Source organism: Prionailurus viverrinus, chromosome A2 (genome assembly GCF_022837055.1).
Source record: "Prionailurus viverrinus isolate Anna chromosome A2, UM_Priviv_1.0, whole genome shotgun sequence".
Taxonomy (NCBI): Eukaryota; Metazoa; Chordata; class Mammalia; order Carnivora; family Felidae; genus Prionailurus; species Prionailurus viverrinus.
The window spans coordinates 131,079,229-131,094,706 of record NC_062562.1 but is presented as its reverse complement, the minus strand read 5'-3'; the positions used below and the strand labels follow the sequence as shown (position 1 = coordinate 131,094,706).

General features: G+C 41.4%; 1 protein-coding gene across 2 annotated transcripts in view; it reads left to right on the top strand.

Moving 5' to 3' along the window:
- DOCK4 (dedicator of cytokinesis 4) overlaps window positions 1-15,478 on the top strand; it is a 432,507-nt gene that overhangs the window by 410,837 nt on the left and 6,192 nt on the right. Inside the window, exons 42-50 of one of the 2 annotated variants that reach the window (XM_047849499.1) lie at window positions 2,576-2,752; window positions 3,690-3,773; window positions 7,050-7,169; window positions 7,500-7,621; window positions 7,947-8,067; window positions 9,101-9,182; window positions 9,308-9,417; window positions 11,113-11,185; window positions 12,950-13,063. In XM_047849499.1, the coding sequence (XP_047705455.1) occupies window positions 2,576-2,752; window positions 3,690-3,773; window positions 7,050-7,169; window positions 7,500-7,621; window positions 7,947-8,067; window positions 9,101-9,182; window positions 9,308-9,417; window positions 11,113-11,185; window positions 12,950-13,063 (1,003 nt within the window). Of the gene's footprint in view, window positions 1-2,575; window positions 2,753-3,689; window positions 3,774-7,049; window positions 7,170-7,499; window positions 7,622-7,946; window positions 8,068-9,019; window positions 9,183-9,307; window positions 9,418-11,112; window positions 11,186-12,949; window positions 13,064-15,478 lie in introns of both variants that reach the window. The other variant, XM_047849498.1, reaches the window with a different exon arrangement.

Here is a 15,478-nt window from a genome sequence, read left to right as displayed (position 1 = left end):
TACTGTTTGTCTTTTGCCTGTGCTTGTTGCAACTTGTTTTTGAATTTTTTCGTATTAATAGTATTTGAACTTCTAAAGATGAGCATGAATTTTTTTCCCATTGGCCAAAACACAATATTTTTCATCTTAACCATTTTTAAGCATACAGTACAATAGTGTTAACTACGTGTGCATTATTATGCAACAGATCAGTTTTATCTTGCAAAACTAAAACTCTATCCATTGAATATTTCCCCTTTCTCCCCTCCCCAGCCCCTAGCAACCAGTGTTCCATTTTCTAAGATGTCTGACTTTTTACCTTTTAGTCCATCAGAATTCTCAGACTTTTCCTTTATGATTTAGGTTTTATGATTATAAAACAAAGGCTTATTGTCCTAGACAGTAAATACTTATTTACCAGCACTCTGTAAAGAAACACAACATTGCCAATAGCACCGTAGAAGGTTCCCATGTATTCCTTCACAGTCACAAGTCACTCACTTTCCATTACAGGTCACCACTATCCTCACTTACCTGGTATCCATTCCCTTCCTTGGTTGGTCACCTAAGTTTATGATTCTCTAAAACAAGTCAGTTTAGTTTAGCCTGGTTTTGAACTTGATGTAACAGTATCATAGTGTATATATTCTCTTGTAACTTGTTTCTGTCACTCAGTATTATTTGTCACAGTGTTATTACATGTGACTGAAGTTTGTTTTCACTGCTGCATACTCTTCCATTGTGTGAACATACCACAATATGTTTATGCATTCTCTTATCAATGGACATAGGGATTTTGGAGACATTTATGACAATTTTTGTACATTTCTTCACACACATGTACATACATCTCTTACTTTTTTTCTCAAACATACGCTTGCATAGAATTGCGAGACCATAAAATATAATAAAGATATCTTTAACTTTAGTGTTTAATGCCAAACTGTTCTCCAAAGCAATTGAAACAATTTGAACTTCCAACAGCAGAAATTGAGAGATTCTAGTACTCTCATTCTCACCCTCATTTGCTATTGTCATATTTATTTTTGCCATTTTGGTGAATGGTCAGTACTATATTATTGTGGTACTGTTTTTCACTTTTTTGATCACAAATGAGGTTCAACACCTTTTCATATATTTATTGACCACTTGGTCTTCTTCCTTTGTAAATATAGTGCCTGTTTAAGTCTTTTGCCTATTTTTACTGGGTTGTTTGCCTCTTCCTTATTGGTTTATAAGAGTTCTATATATATTCTGAACAGGTATACTTATATCATTTTGATGTTTTTATTAATGCTTCCAAAAAATGTACTTTGAGATCAGAATCACTTCTTACTCATTTTCGTATAATTCTCCTGATGCTCCTCATCACACATTAGTGGTCAGAAATGAGATATAATTCCCCAATCCCTGCCCAAAAGACCTGAGTAAGATCTTACTGTAAGTTGAAGGGAGTTCTGCCCTAACTCATGGATTGTGCAAGAACAAACTGCTGTTGGGTCTGACTGATTGTAGGTGGGTTGTGGCATGGTGTATCGAAGGCTATTGAATGCAACTTACAATGCTTAATAAAAATCTTTATTCTTTTATTATAAAAAAAGAGTTCTATATATATTCTGGACAGAGGCTCTTTGATGGTTTTCTAGGTTATAAATACCTTCTACTTTCTGGCTTTCCTTACTAGTCTCTCTTGATGAATGTATAATATTAATTTTTACATTGTCAAATTATTCTCATACTTTGCAGTGTTGTTTGATGATGATGTAAGTGAACTTTAGAAGTCCAGTTTGTTTCCTTAACTGAAAAAAAGACCACAATATTTAAATGTGTTTATTGTAAGATTGAATTACTTTATAGCTAAGAGCTTGGCAGACCTTCTCTTCAAAGACAATGTCAATGACAATAATGGCTCCAATGTTAAATATTTGAAGAACATTTTCATCATTTTCAGTTCGGTCCCCCATATAAGCTAGAATTTTTAAGTCATTATAATTCTTTTTGGCTCTCCTTCAAAAAATAGATCCTGCAGCATATATGATTAACTTATTTTCTATAATTCCCAACTGAGTACCATCCTGTGCCACCTTATGGTGCTGTTATATATGCATATGGGGTCCATATGGGCATATGTCCCATCTTCCCAACTGGGTTGAAAGCGTCTTGACATCAGAGGATTTGTAAATGCATCTTTGTTTCTCCTGTGGTGCTTTGCATTAAGTAAGCATTTAGAAATGTGATAATAATATGCAGGGCCCCTGAATATTTAGCCCTTCAGGAGAAAAGTGAGTTTTAACAGGCATGAGATGCTTAGATTTTCTTTGCGGGTTACATTGATTGTTGCAGTGCTAATATGGGATTGATGATTGCTGATTATCCAAATCGCATTTCAACCAATCAGTATAATCACCTTCACTTTCCAGACCTTCGAATGAACAGCTAATTTGTCTTCCACATCCTGTCTGTTCTACTGTATGGCCCCTGGTAGAGATATTGATGGGAGCTGAGGGGGAGCACAAATCATTCAGAACATGGATGATCTACTTTCTTCTTGAATGTCACAAAATCCAATATATATTTATGCCCATTTGCTTCTCAGGTGGAAATGAGCCCTCTGGAAAATGCAATCGAAGTGTTGGAAAATAAGAATCAGCAGCTGAAGACTCTGATTAGTCAGTGTCAGACAAGACAGATGCAGAATATTAATCCCTTGACCATGTGCCTGAATGGAGTTATAGATGCTGCGGTTAATGGTGGAGTTTCCAGGTATCAAGAGGTGAGGATTAGGTATCATTTGAAAGTTTTTAAATGTGATTTCTTAGGGCTTCAGAGGTTTTGTTTTTCAAAATATGTGTGCATATCCACAAACTAACATAGGGCTACAATTGACACAGAGCTCTTTGTTAAATAGAGCAAACATATAGTCATTTGTGATGCACACTTACCCCATTTTTCCAATATATGACATTTTTAAGGATAAAACTGTGTGTGTGTGTGTGTGTGTGTGTGTGTGTGTGTGTGTGTGTGTGTGTTCTTGGATGAATAAAGTAGTAAGGGTATCAGGATTATTTAATAAATGTCTGCCTAAAACCATTTCCCTGTGCAAAGAGGTTCACAGGCATAGAAAAGTTTGATCTTCTTTAGCAGGTACTTTAAACGGACTTTTCATCTCCCCTCTTGGTTTTAAACAGAAAGTCACAGTAGCTTACAAGGTGAGGAGGCTGTCATTTTGGTCATACTGAATCTTAAAGCACTTCGTTTTAGGATACAAAGCTTATTGATTTGATTTGCTGTTTGCTTAGTTTACTAAAGATTCTTATTTATACAATCCCTGCTCTTCCTTGAACAATCCTTTTCTTTTGTTCTCTTCTGACCAGCTGCCTTCAGTAGGAGTCATTCCTTCTGCCCCAGAAATATGGTTCACAATGGTGTTTCTTTAAAGACGCCAGGTCCATGGGTCACCTGGGTGGCTCAGTCAATTAAGCATCCGACTCTTGATTTTGGCTCAGGTCATGGTCTTGCAGTTCATGAATTTGAGCCCTCCAATTCTCTCTTGGGATTCTCTCTCCTTTTCTCTCTGCCCCTCCCCTCCACAAAATAAAAAAATAAAAAAAATAAATAAATAAAAAAAAAGATGCCAGGTCTTTAGAAGCAACTATGTCTTTCACTTTCTTTTTAACTCTCCTGAAGTAAACTATCCCTTCTCTTTCTAGGCATTTTTTGTCAAAGAATATATCTTAAGTCACCCTGAAGATGGAGAGAAAATTGCACGGTTAAGAGAACTGATGCTTGAGCAGGTAGGTGGGGACAGAAGCCAGTCACCTCTCTCTCCTGCCGAGATATGTGTGCATGGTTACCCAGGGACCCGTCTACGTGGTTCTCTCCATCAGTGTTCTAACAGAAGCGGTCAGTCAAGGGTTATAGATTCATCTGTAATGTATTCAAAATTGCTAATTTTTACTTTAACTTTCCACTTTGATGCAAAAGTAAATTTAACAGTGAGTAAACTATGGCAGCCCCTTATAACAAGCAACCTCATGTAGTCTCTTAGAATAGTGCTTGAATGTTCTCTCCCTAAAGACTTGCTGCAGGCTTGATGCCAACTTTTCACTCAAAATTTTGGACTCAGATAAGTCCGGGCCAGCTCAAAACAAATGAATAGATAAATGAATGAGTGAATGAAAGCATGAGATTCTGCCTTAAATGTTATAGTAAGGGAGCAATCAATAGACTTTGCTTTAAAACAGTATCATGTTTTGCAGACTAAGTCTATAGGTCATATGGTATGGACAAAACTAGATTCAACCCTATCATTTTCTACTCCAAGGAAGCATAGTTTATTTCTATTTAGTGCCATCAAGTACAAAGAACTAGAGTCATCTCTTGCCTGCTGCATTCCTGTTGCTGGCTCTTGGCCTGAAAATGGTTTGAAAACCTCTGAGGTAGGAGGCATAATGGTTATGCCATAAAAAATGGAATACATATGATAAAACGTGACCAGAGCATCTCTTTCTACTTGATAGTACCAAATTAATTAACAAATAAGGCATTCCCTTTTGGATTAGAAAATGATGAGGTTGTATCTGATTCTAGTCCATATTTTATGCTCTGCAGGCTTAATCCACAGAACTTAATACTAGGGAGAAAGAAGTGACCACAGACAGGGACTGTGGCTGGAAGAGGGCCAGGTATGCAGCATCTGGAAAAGAGAAAGGAATTACTTTAAGTTGACCTGCAAAGAAATAGAGAATAAGTTCCTACTGTGGTTCTGGGGATGATGTCGATACTAGAAGTGAGCAGGTTAGGTTATCCAATTCTTAGGATCATGGAGTAAGTGTAGCCTTTGTTGATACTCAAAAATCTGTATTTAACCTGAGCACAATCTCTTGTGAGTGGTTTGCCTCACTGCAGGACTTTTACTTGCTGTATTCAGTCTGACTGAATTCGTTCCCAAGAATTATAATTAAAAGGGCCAAGAAGGCTCTCAAGAAAAATAAAATCAGGGAGCACCTAGGTGACTCAGTTGGTTAAGTGTCCGACTTCGGCTCAGGTCATGATCTCACGGTCCATGGGTTCGAGCCCTCCATCAGGCTCTGTACTGACAACTCAGAGTCTGGAGGCTGCTTCGGATTCTGTGTCTCCCTCTCTCTGTGTCCCTCCCCCAATCACTCTCTCTCTCTCTCTCTCTCTCTCTCTCTCTCTCTCTCTCTCTCTCTCAAAAATGAATAAACATAAATTTAAAAAAAAAGGAAAGAAAAGAAAAAGAAAACCAGGAACCTTTGTTTCCTCCATATCCTGCCTGATTATGTTCATAGGGCCTTGTGGAAAGAGCCTTGTTGGGGGAAACTTTAGGTCTCTGTCACAGGACAATCAGTACAGGTGACTGCAATGTGACCTTGGGCAAGTCATATCACCTTTGCCAGACTATAGTAGAAGGGATTTAGGTTAGTGAGGGCACCATGCTCCTCTGGACCTCTGTGAGGTGGTTCAGATAAAAACTATGTAGTAGACTCAGGGACACACTGCCCCACTGGGTCTTCCAGAAAGGACTTGTTGCCCCAGCTGATGGGAGTGGTGGCTGTCAACAGATACCTTTGGTTCTCAGGTCCTTCAGCTATTGCCTCAGCTACAGAGCACTGCCTGCCCCAAGATGACCATCTTCCTGGAGGGCCCACATCCCATGACTGAGGAGGAGATATACAGCCTGGCCATTTGGGCCCAACAGAGCACAACTCTGACAGCCTGTTTGAGGCCCAGAGCCCCCCTGGTGTCAGCATAGGCTGACGTGACTGCCCTGTGCCTTGGTTGCTTTTTCGTCAAGTCCTGCTTCTGCCCCTCCCTCACACAGACAGTGATTCCAGATGACTCCCCAGTAAACATCCTAATCTCCATGCCAGAGTCTACTTCTGGGAGAACCCAACCTTCAACCTGATTTGGACAAAAGAGAGGTCGCCTAACAGCATGTGTTTAAAATGGAGACGGGATTCCTACCCAACATACAGTTGACCCTTGAGGTCAACTCTTCCATGTCCTTCCATCCCTCATCAGACTCTTCCTTTATGTGTCAGACATACATTCCACTCTTACTAATCCTTTTAAAGGTGTCATTGGTGTTTAAGGTATTTTTATCTTTATGATACACTGGCGGTGGGTAGGAGCTGCCATAGTCCTGTCCCCATAGGGAAGGTTCTGGAAGCTCTAACCCACCAGGCTCAGTCCTGAGCTTTCAGTCTTGAATCTTCCCAAGCCATGAAGATAAAAACCATGTGGTAATGGTGTGATTTGCTTTCCTCTCAGTCAGTGCAGTTTGCTCTTTTGACCACTGTAGTATGGGGCATTTTTTAAAATATAAAAGACAGCTGATACTCAAATCAAAGGAATTAAGCACTATTAATAGCTGAAGAACAAAAGAAACTGGAATGTTTATGTCCATCTCTTGTGGGTCCACACAGCAAGAAACTTTTTAAGTAGGAGCTGCTCCAATTATTGCGTTATAATAAGTGAATGAGAATAATAGCTTTTAACAAAAACAAAAAGCGTGGCAACTATTATAGAATTCCTGTTCCTGTTTTACTTCTGTGTCCCCCTCTACAAATTTGGGAATTCTGGGGGAGGGGTGGATGGGAACAGAAGAACCTGATGGAAGAGAGAAGGGTAATGTGGAAAAGGGGGTGCTGTCCAGGAAAGAGATCCCTCAGGGAGATGTACCTGATCCCACTAATAGGGAGCCACTCCTTCCCAATCCTGACCAGTACAGAAGGGGGCCAAAGGGACACATACTTGCTTAAGAGGGTTGTTGTTACAGATCTCAGATACATGGGAAAGAAACTTAGGGTACCAGGGCAATGAAGTCTTTGGAATGAGAAAGACCTAAGTTTGAATCCCCATTTGTCTTTTAGCACCTGCAAGAGCTTTCTGATCCTCACCCGTAAGTGAAGGATTGTTCCCGTCTCGTGGGATTGAGAGGATTCACAGTAACGCATGCAGAATGCATGGTACAGTGCTTGACCCCTTAGCAAGCACTCGGTAGAGTTACCTATTGACGTGAGTTTCTTCCTTATCTTATTATCAAGGCACAGATTTTGGAATTTGGTTTGGCTGTGCATGAGAAGTTTGTACCTCAAGATATGAGACCCTTACACAAAAAGCTGGTGGACCAGTTCTTTGTGATGAAGTCAAGTTTAGGGATACAGGTACGTACACAGAGTGTCCATAGGGGGCAGTCTGCCCACTGCCATTTGCTTTTCATTAGAGGGACGATGAAGTATCCAATAGTGACATCTTTTGGTTTTTCTACCAAACTGCATCATTTTACCAGGGAGTCCTCCAATATTAAAATTGGATTATCTTCTGTGTGCCGTGTTCAGCTTTTATGAAAACCCAAAAAGTAAGGGCGAGAAAGCTTAATAATAATGAAACTTAACATTTATAACCTTTTAGCCTTGTCACAGTATACTAAAATACCTCACGAGTTACTTTGCCCATGTAATTACTCTTAAATATGTGCTTTACTATATCTCTAGGAGTTCTCTGCTTGTATACAAGCCAGTCCAGTCCATTTTCCTAATGGAAGCCCTCGTGTGTGTAGAAACTCAGCACCTGCTTCGATGAGCCCAGATGGTACCAGGGTAATTCCTAGACGCAGGTAAGTCATATTCTGAATTATCTTATAATTTGGCATCCCCACAAGATGATCTGGAATGATTCTCTCATTCTTTATGGCACAATTTGTCAAATACGCTATTTCTTAATGAAATAATTAACCCGCAAGGCAGCTGCAGACATCTGCCACTGGTAAAACAGCAACAGCATGAAAAATAAATAAACTCAAACATTTGATTATATTGAGGCAAACAGGAGACAACAAAATGGAATGTATATTTTTTTCCTTTGGTTTTATACCATGCCAGCATGTGATGAAGTGCAATTCAGAGACTGAGTTAATGACCATTTTTTTTCCCCCAAAACAGCCCATTAAGTTACCCAGCTGTCAACCGATATTCTTCCTCCTCACTGTCCTCCCAAGCTTCTGCTGAAGTAAGCAATATTACAGGGCAATCAGAAAGCTCTGATGAAGTCTTTAACATGCAGGTACTTGATTAGCTTTTTAATCGTCTGGTCGTGTGTATTCCTTTTCTGTCTCAATCGTGAGAGTTTCCGTTCACTCTGCTGTGCTAATGAACAGATCTGCGAGCAAGAACTTGAGTTAAGGACAAACCTTTAAACACTCTTACTGCTTTGTTGGTCTCTGGAGTCTACAAAGATAGTCCTCTCAAAACCGCCCATCTACTCTCAGAAGACATGAGCAAGAATGGGAAAGGCCGGGCAAGCTGTACAGGGTTACCTTTGGAACTTACCACTTCATTTGGGGACTCTTGGAACATGTCACCACATGCTAGCTGCCTCTTAGCATTGCTAAGTGGCCTTTTTGCTTCACAGTACATGGTTGAGAGGTCCATTATAACATCTCTCTACCTAGGCACATGTCAACAAATTTTCATAATCAAAATATTTTTACTAAAGGAAAAAACATACAGTTTATAAGGACATAAGTCAGTGTAACTCTTGCAACACAGAATTTTATTCAGACACTGCTAATAGGGCATTCATAACAATTTAGTAGAACAAGCTGAAATTTTCCTTACCACTGTCTTTAGAAAAGGAGCATAATACATATTGCGGAACTCATGCCTTGAACACAGTTTTGGAGAAAACAAGGAGTGTTTTCTGCCTTTTAGAAGCGCTCACCTCTTGACGTGCCCTAGGCTGGGAGTCTTGCTGCTTGCACTTTAGTCCAGGAGTGTGCTGCTGCCTGGTCCTGAGTCCTAGTATGTCACCAAAACCAGCACGAATGTGTTCCCTTGGCAGGAGTCAAAATCTCGATTTTTTTCTTTTTAGACTGTTTTGTTTGTTTTTAAATCTTGGATTCTTGATTAATTCAGACAGGCTTCCTTGTTGATCTGAGATTTTTTTTAGATTTCTAAATGGCTTTTCCTTTTTGTCTTTTTTTTTTTTTTTTTTTGGCTACTTGAAAAAAAAAAAGGGCAGTGATTTTGTTTTAAATATGTCAGTGTTGTCCGAAGCCTCCAAGCAGTGTGTGATAACAGCTCCCATGTATTTCCAGCCAAGTCCATCTACCTCAAGCTTGAGTTCTACTCACTCTGCTTCGCCTAACGTGACAAGTTCTGCCCCATCGAGTGCCAGAGGTCAGTGCCAGGACGTGGGGTAGACTGAGGGTGCCCGCGGAACGTGCTGCCCCCACACACAAGCCCTGTCCTCCAGACTGTTCCAGCTCCACCCCCTGATGATCCTTCCTTTCTTCTCTTCCCAGCTTCCCCTTTGCTGTCTGACAAACACAAACATTCCAGAGAAAACTCTTGCCTGTCTCCAAGAGAGAGACCATGCAGTGCCATCTATCCAACACCTGGGGAAACTTCTCAGGTAGTCCTTGTGGGACGGAGATACTTAGAAAACAAGCAAATGCCTGGAATTGCTTACATGTCTCTGCAGAGAAACGCCGTACCTGCCACAGGCAACCGGATGGGCTGTGTTAGATAACAAGTCTTTCTGAGTGAAGAGTGAACCTCTGTCCCATGCCCATTGCTCGCAATTTCTGTTGGAGCCATATTTCCTATACAGATACAAGGGTTGTTGCTTGAGCAGTAAAGCTGAGCAGAAAATGGGAAATGATCTCACCCTCCTTGACCTGACCCTGTAGTTCACTGCTGCTATTTAAACGTTACAAGGGGTAATTAGGTGGATGAGTTGGAGCGTCTGTGTTTGCATGTGTGCATAGCAGAAATTCGGAGCAGCTTTTTACGTTAGCAAAGGACCGTTCAGAGAAGCATGATCTATCCAGCAGCCTCTCTTTTGACCTCTACCTAGTTTGAGAAAGCTTCAGACTAGGTACCCAGGAGTGCAGGGCCAATTTCTGTTCACCTTTGCCATTCTTCTGTACTACATTGAGGGAGAAGCAGTTGAGTGCCCAGGCTTTCCCTGTACGCCTCGGGAGTAAAGCACTGTGGCCCTCACGTCCTGCCTGGCCTTGGTTTTGAAGTGGTCCCTCTTGGTCCCAGTGAGGGCAGGGCCAAAGGCCTGGCCCTCTGGGCACTTCAAGGGCCGTGAAGGGTGGTTCCAAAGGTGAAGATTGTTGGGTAACCCTGGGTTTTACCAATGCTTTGGGAATAACTTAGGAGTAGAGAACTATACTTATTTATGTTCCAGCTAATTTTTCTGTTTTTCTACACCATCCTGGCAGAAGTCTGTAACTGCATCTGGAAATGGATGAGAGCGAGTGGGATGTGGCTTGATTGGTTTATCTTTGCTGATTGTATAATCTTCCCGAAAGCCCCAGGATACCTCATCTGCACAACACTGATGTCTCGCAGAAATTCTCTCTGAGTGCGTTTGGCTGAACTAGCTCCCCAGTTTTATTTCCCTTTGTCACTTGGTGTTGCGAGGGAATTTCACACTCTGTTCCATCGGCTCCAGGAGTGCGTGTTGCCAGCATGGGGGACTCTGAAAGCCTTCCTTGATTAGCCTCTGACTTTTCCACTTTTGGTAAAATGTGAAGCAGTGTGTAGTAACCAAAAGCTCAATGCTACACATTGATGTGGTGCATCTCCTTTTAAGGACTCGCACTTTTTCTTTTTTTTTTTTTTTTTACTATATTAGGTAGAACCATGTAAAAGTGACATTTTTGTGGGTTAAAAATTGTAGAATATTGTCCATTTCCCATGTTTTTAACCTAGGACTGAGAACATGTCCATTCACTAGAGATTTTTTGAGCTAATAATTCTTTTTTCATTCTTATTTGCATTTCATATTGCCAGTCTAGCATTTGTATTTATAAAGAGCACCATAGCTTTAGTGCTCCTTACTGTTTTTCCCTCCATTTTATTATGAAAATGTATTTACCATTTACATTTAAAATTGAATACAAACTTTTTAAACTTAAAGTTCTTCTCCCCTTTTTTCCTTAAATATAATCGAATTCTTGGTTCGTAGGCTCATCATATACCATGTAAAAATTATTTTAAACAAAAAGTTTCAGTAATGAGACAATCATCTCATTTTCTAGAGGGTCTCACATGACAGCAAATTGCACCATAAAAATAGACTCTTATACCTTTGCAGAGGCTGCTGTTTAATCATATTGGAGATGGGGCCTTGCCACGCAGTGACCCAAATCTTTCTGCACCTGAGAAAGGTGGGTATAAAGCCAGCCCCTTCATCAGTCCTGAAATGTGGAAGGGTGTGTTTTGTCCTCATTTCCTCCAGTCTCCCGTGTGTTTGTGTGGAAGGCAGATCTTCAGATCTTTAATGATCGGGACTAATTTGCCCCTTAGGGGATTAGTGAAAGACAGCCATTGATGATGCATTCTTTCAAAACTGTTTCCTTGTGGGACTGAACAGCAGAACCTGAGCAAGTTAGGAACTCCTCTGTTTAATGGCTTCTGGTGTCATGTCACCAAGGCAATTCCTGTGTTCCCTGAAACAGAGTTGCCAATTAGGTACTTGTTTAGCACAGGGAAAATAGCACCTTCCCAGATTGATTGCCTGGTCCCCCCCTCCCCCGCCGGCCCTTTGTTTCCTTTACAAAGCTCACTCTGCCAGTTCTTCTGTTGTTTGTGGGGACTCACATACTATTTAAGAATTGCAATCCAGTGCATAATGGAGTGTGCCCTGCCTCAAGGTCACACACAAAATGAGAAACGCATGCATAGCAGTTAATAGCCAATTAGCATCAGTCTGTGCAACACAGCAGAAGATGAACAGCAGATTAAATGTGATTTCCTCCACTGTGCAGGTGGGGGCTTGCGGTAGGTCCCCCACTTGCCTCTCTCAGGGTCAGGCCTCAACAATCAAGTGGTCCCGTAAGCCAACGCATCAAGAGTCACTAATGAAATGTTCCCGTAAAGTGCACTTTAATTGTCCTCATTAAGAACTAAACTGTATTGTCATTTGAGTACACGGGTAGATTAACATTAAACTTTCCTTGGGAGATTGAAATCAGTGAGAAGAGAGCCAAAATTATTTTAAAACACAAATTTTGCTTTAACGTTACAAGTCAGATATTAATCTTTGCCAGGAGAGCTTATTATTTTTCTCACCACTTCTACCAAAGAAAACCACAAAGCAAATTTAAAACCGAGCAGAGAAAAATTATTTTAGGAGTGGTAATTCCATGCCATTAAATGAATGTGGTCATTTAGAGTAAAAGGTTGGAATCCTACATGTGTCCACCAGATGGCAGCGTCTGTCCAGGGAGCAAGCCGCAGGAACTCTGAAGTCTTCCTTCTGTAAACCTTCTTTCATAGCAGCTATTTATAATCTTGTGTGTCTTGCCCTTGTTCCTAACAGGGTTGTTCCATATTTCTACATCTTACTGAAGCATGGAACAGGCAAATTACAAGAAAGTAATGATACTGTCAGCATTCCAAATTACTTTTTTCAGGACATACTTCGGTATAATCCATTGATTTCAGTAACAAGAGTTCTTTTCTCAAAGAGTTGGTCATCAGGATGGTGTAGCATTGTAATTCTGCCAGGTAGTTGAAATATTAGTCTTTCGCTGCCTTCCCCCTTTTTGGATGCCACTTGTCCACAAATTTACACTAAAACCCAAGTTTTAAAATAGTTTAGTGACTACATCCTCCATCTGTTATCCAGCATCTAAACACATTTGTAATTCTCAACAAGATTCTATGCTCTTGTAGAGATTTGTAGTTCTGTTGGACTGCTTGAGGGGAAATAAACAGACATGCTACCACCCAATTAAATGTCAACTGTAACTGTGAGGTAAGCAATTAAATAAAGGCCTAGTATTTAGGAGGTTTCCTGTTATTGTTGCTGTTGTTGTTTTTAATCCAGCTGATTTTTTCATTCTGGATAATTTGACTTTCTTCTAAGATCGCAAGTGTCGGAGGGGCAAAGTGGTCCATGTGTTTTTAGCTGTGTTATTCCCTTCCAGCTGTGAATCCCACCCCTAGCAGCTGGAGCCTGGACAGTGGGAAAGAAGCCAAGAACATGTCGGATAGTGGGAAAATTCTCTCTCCCCCTGTCCCTCCAAGACCCACACAAACTGGTGGGTATTTGAAGCATTTGAACAATCACTTTTATAAAAGCACTTTTATGACTACTCCACCTTGTCGTGAATTCCTCAGAGAAAAGTGGGCATTGGATGTCTGAGGTAAAAACCTTAGTAGCTGCATAATTCATTTACAATGTTTTTCCCCTCTTTCCTGAACTTCTCACTATACTAAGTCAAACAGCGCTCCATTCCTTATCAACTCCATACACAGATTTTGTAGAATGTTCTCCTGCTGGGCACCGTCCTCGGAATTTGGGGAGGTGCCCTAACCTTGACCAGCCAGTAGTATTTTCTCTGTCCTTTGCTTGAACCACCTCATTCCTGTCAAGCTCTGTGAAGTCAGCCACTTCACTCTTACTCAGGACTGATGCCAGGGTTTCACGTTGCCCCTAAATAGGAATTGACTACCAGTAACTTAATAGGCTTGTGGGGAACAACTGACCTCACATCCGTTGCTGTCCCTTTCATCGAGAAGTCTGTATTCAAGAGGGAGATTTCTTAACGGGTTGATTCGGGGTGATGCATCCCCTCCGGTGATGGTTTAAGAAGCAAGTTCTTAGGCCTAACCTCAGACCTACTGAATCAGGAGATCACCATTTTTGGAGTAAAGCCCTGGAATTGGTATTTTACCAAAGCTTTCTAGATTTGGAGAAAATTTTTAAGAATGTTTTTTTTCGTGAGTTGATAGCAATAACAGGCACCCTTTCCAACCGAATTTCAAGCCGTTTACTCAGTGAACTTGATACGGTATAGCCCTTAAGACCTGCTCTGCTGACTTTACTTATGCTGGTGATGGGGAGAGTCTTTTCAACGGTCACATATGTCTAGAGTAGTTTTGAAGCTTTACAAATACAACTGGCCTAAATAGGACATTTCCTTCATGGATTTTTCTGGGTTGATCACTCATGTTTCATTTGCTGTATAGTAGCATCTCATCTTTCTGTTTTCTTTTTTAACTAAGCAACTTTCTCTGTCTTTTTAAAATACACTGTGTGCTACCCAGTGTATTCTATACTTGCCAAAACTAAAAGTCACCAACAGGTTTTGAAAGGCTTGGGAGATTTTTAGGCACAGTAAGAAGTAACTAGGCTTAATTGGTAATCTGCATTAGAATACCATTGTCACCCTGGACAGCGGAAAATGCATCAATCAAGTAATTGGTATCTTATTCATGATGTACATATAGTCAAGCATTCTCCAGTTTAAATTTGGATGTGTCATGATGTTGGAAGCTTGGTAAGCATTTTCAAAGGAACAGTAATATTGATGGTAGTTAAGTTGCTAGGCCCATTCAAACTCGTAAGTAGGCAAGGATACTGACCAACTATTTTAGGCCTCTGTGGGAGAATGCCTTTCTAGAGAAACATCTCTGGATATGCCGTGGCTGTGAGGGCTGCTGTGGAGTCCACTGTGGTGGGGCCACTGAATGCCTGGGTCAAGACGAAGCAGATGGTCAGCTACAGTAAACCTGGACTTGTGCCACACACAGCAGTGGAAGAAATACAATTCCCAGTCAGGATCTGTTTCTCCAAGCATACGTGATTTTCTCCCATCATCAACACCCACCGGGGACAGGATAGGAAATCTAAATGCTGGTGGGAATGTGGCAAGTGCTGGTGGCATGCCCTTAGTGTGCAGGGCAGAGCAACAGTGGGCCACTCTCTCTGGTCCCCCAGCACCCAGAGCACACAGGTGACTCACCTCTTCCAATTGAACCTGGCAGGACCACCCTCCCTTCTGCACTGATTGCTTTCCTGGTCCGTCCTCCTGTCATCATCCGTGGTCACTGTTGGGGGATCCGTAACTGTCTGTCTTTGTTTCCTTCAGCCTCTCTCTAGTTTTCTTAAGCGTTGCAAACCTCACTTTGACAGCTGGGAGAATGGCAGCTTATCACAGACCAAGAAACCCTGAACTCACTGAAACCTCTGTAGGTGGAATTGGGAAATCTGTCTCACATTCACCGCATTGACTGCATCACGGCAGCTCTCCGTGTGCATGCTTATGCTTCAGGGGGCTGAATTTGACCTACAAGCACACGGAGCAGTGCCATCACCTGTCCTGAATCCCAGGTGTAGGGTTGAAAGTCTAGTGGGAGAAACAAAGAGAGAACACTTCTTTGCCATAATGATGAAATTCATAGAGAACCACTTGCACTCCTGCCCACCCCCCTCCTCCGGCCAACTTCCACCGCACAGGTGCAAAGAGAAGACCTGAGTAGGCGCATTAGGGAGGTAAACAGAAAACTTCTCATTTCCTGTCTGGACGTGGCCAAGTGTCTTCTGTTTTGGGAGTATTGGGATATGAAAGTGGAGGCTGGTGTGAATTTATTCTCATGGACCCTTTCTAAGTTGCCTGGATACCCTGGGTCTACCCATTGCTGCCCAGGTCAGAGTCAGCAGCTATTTTCCA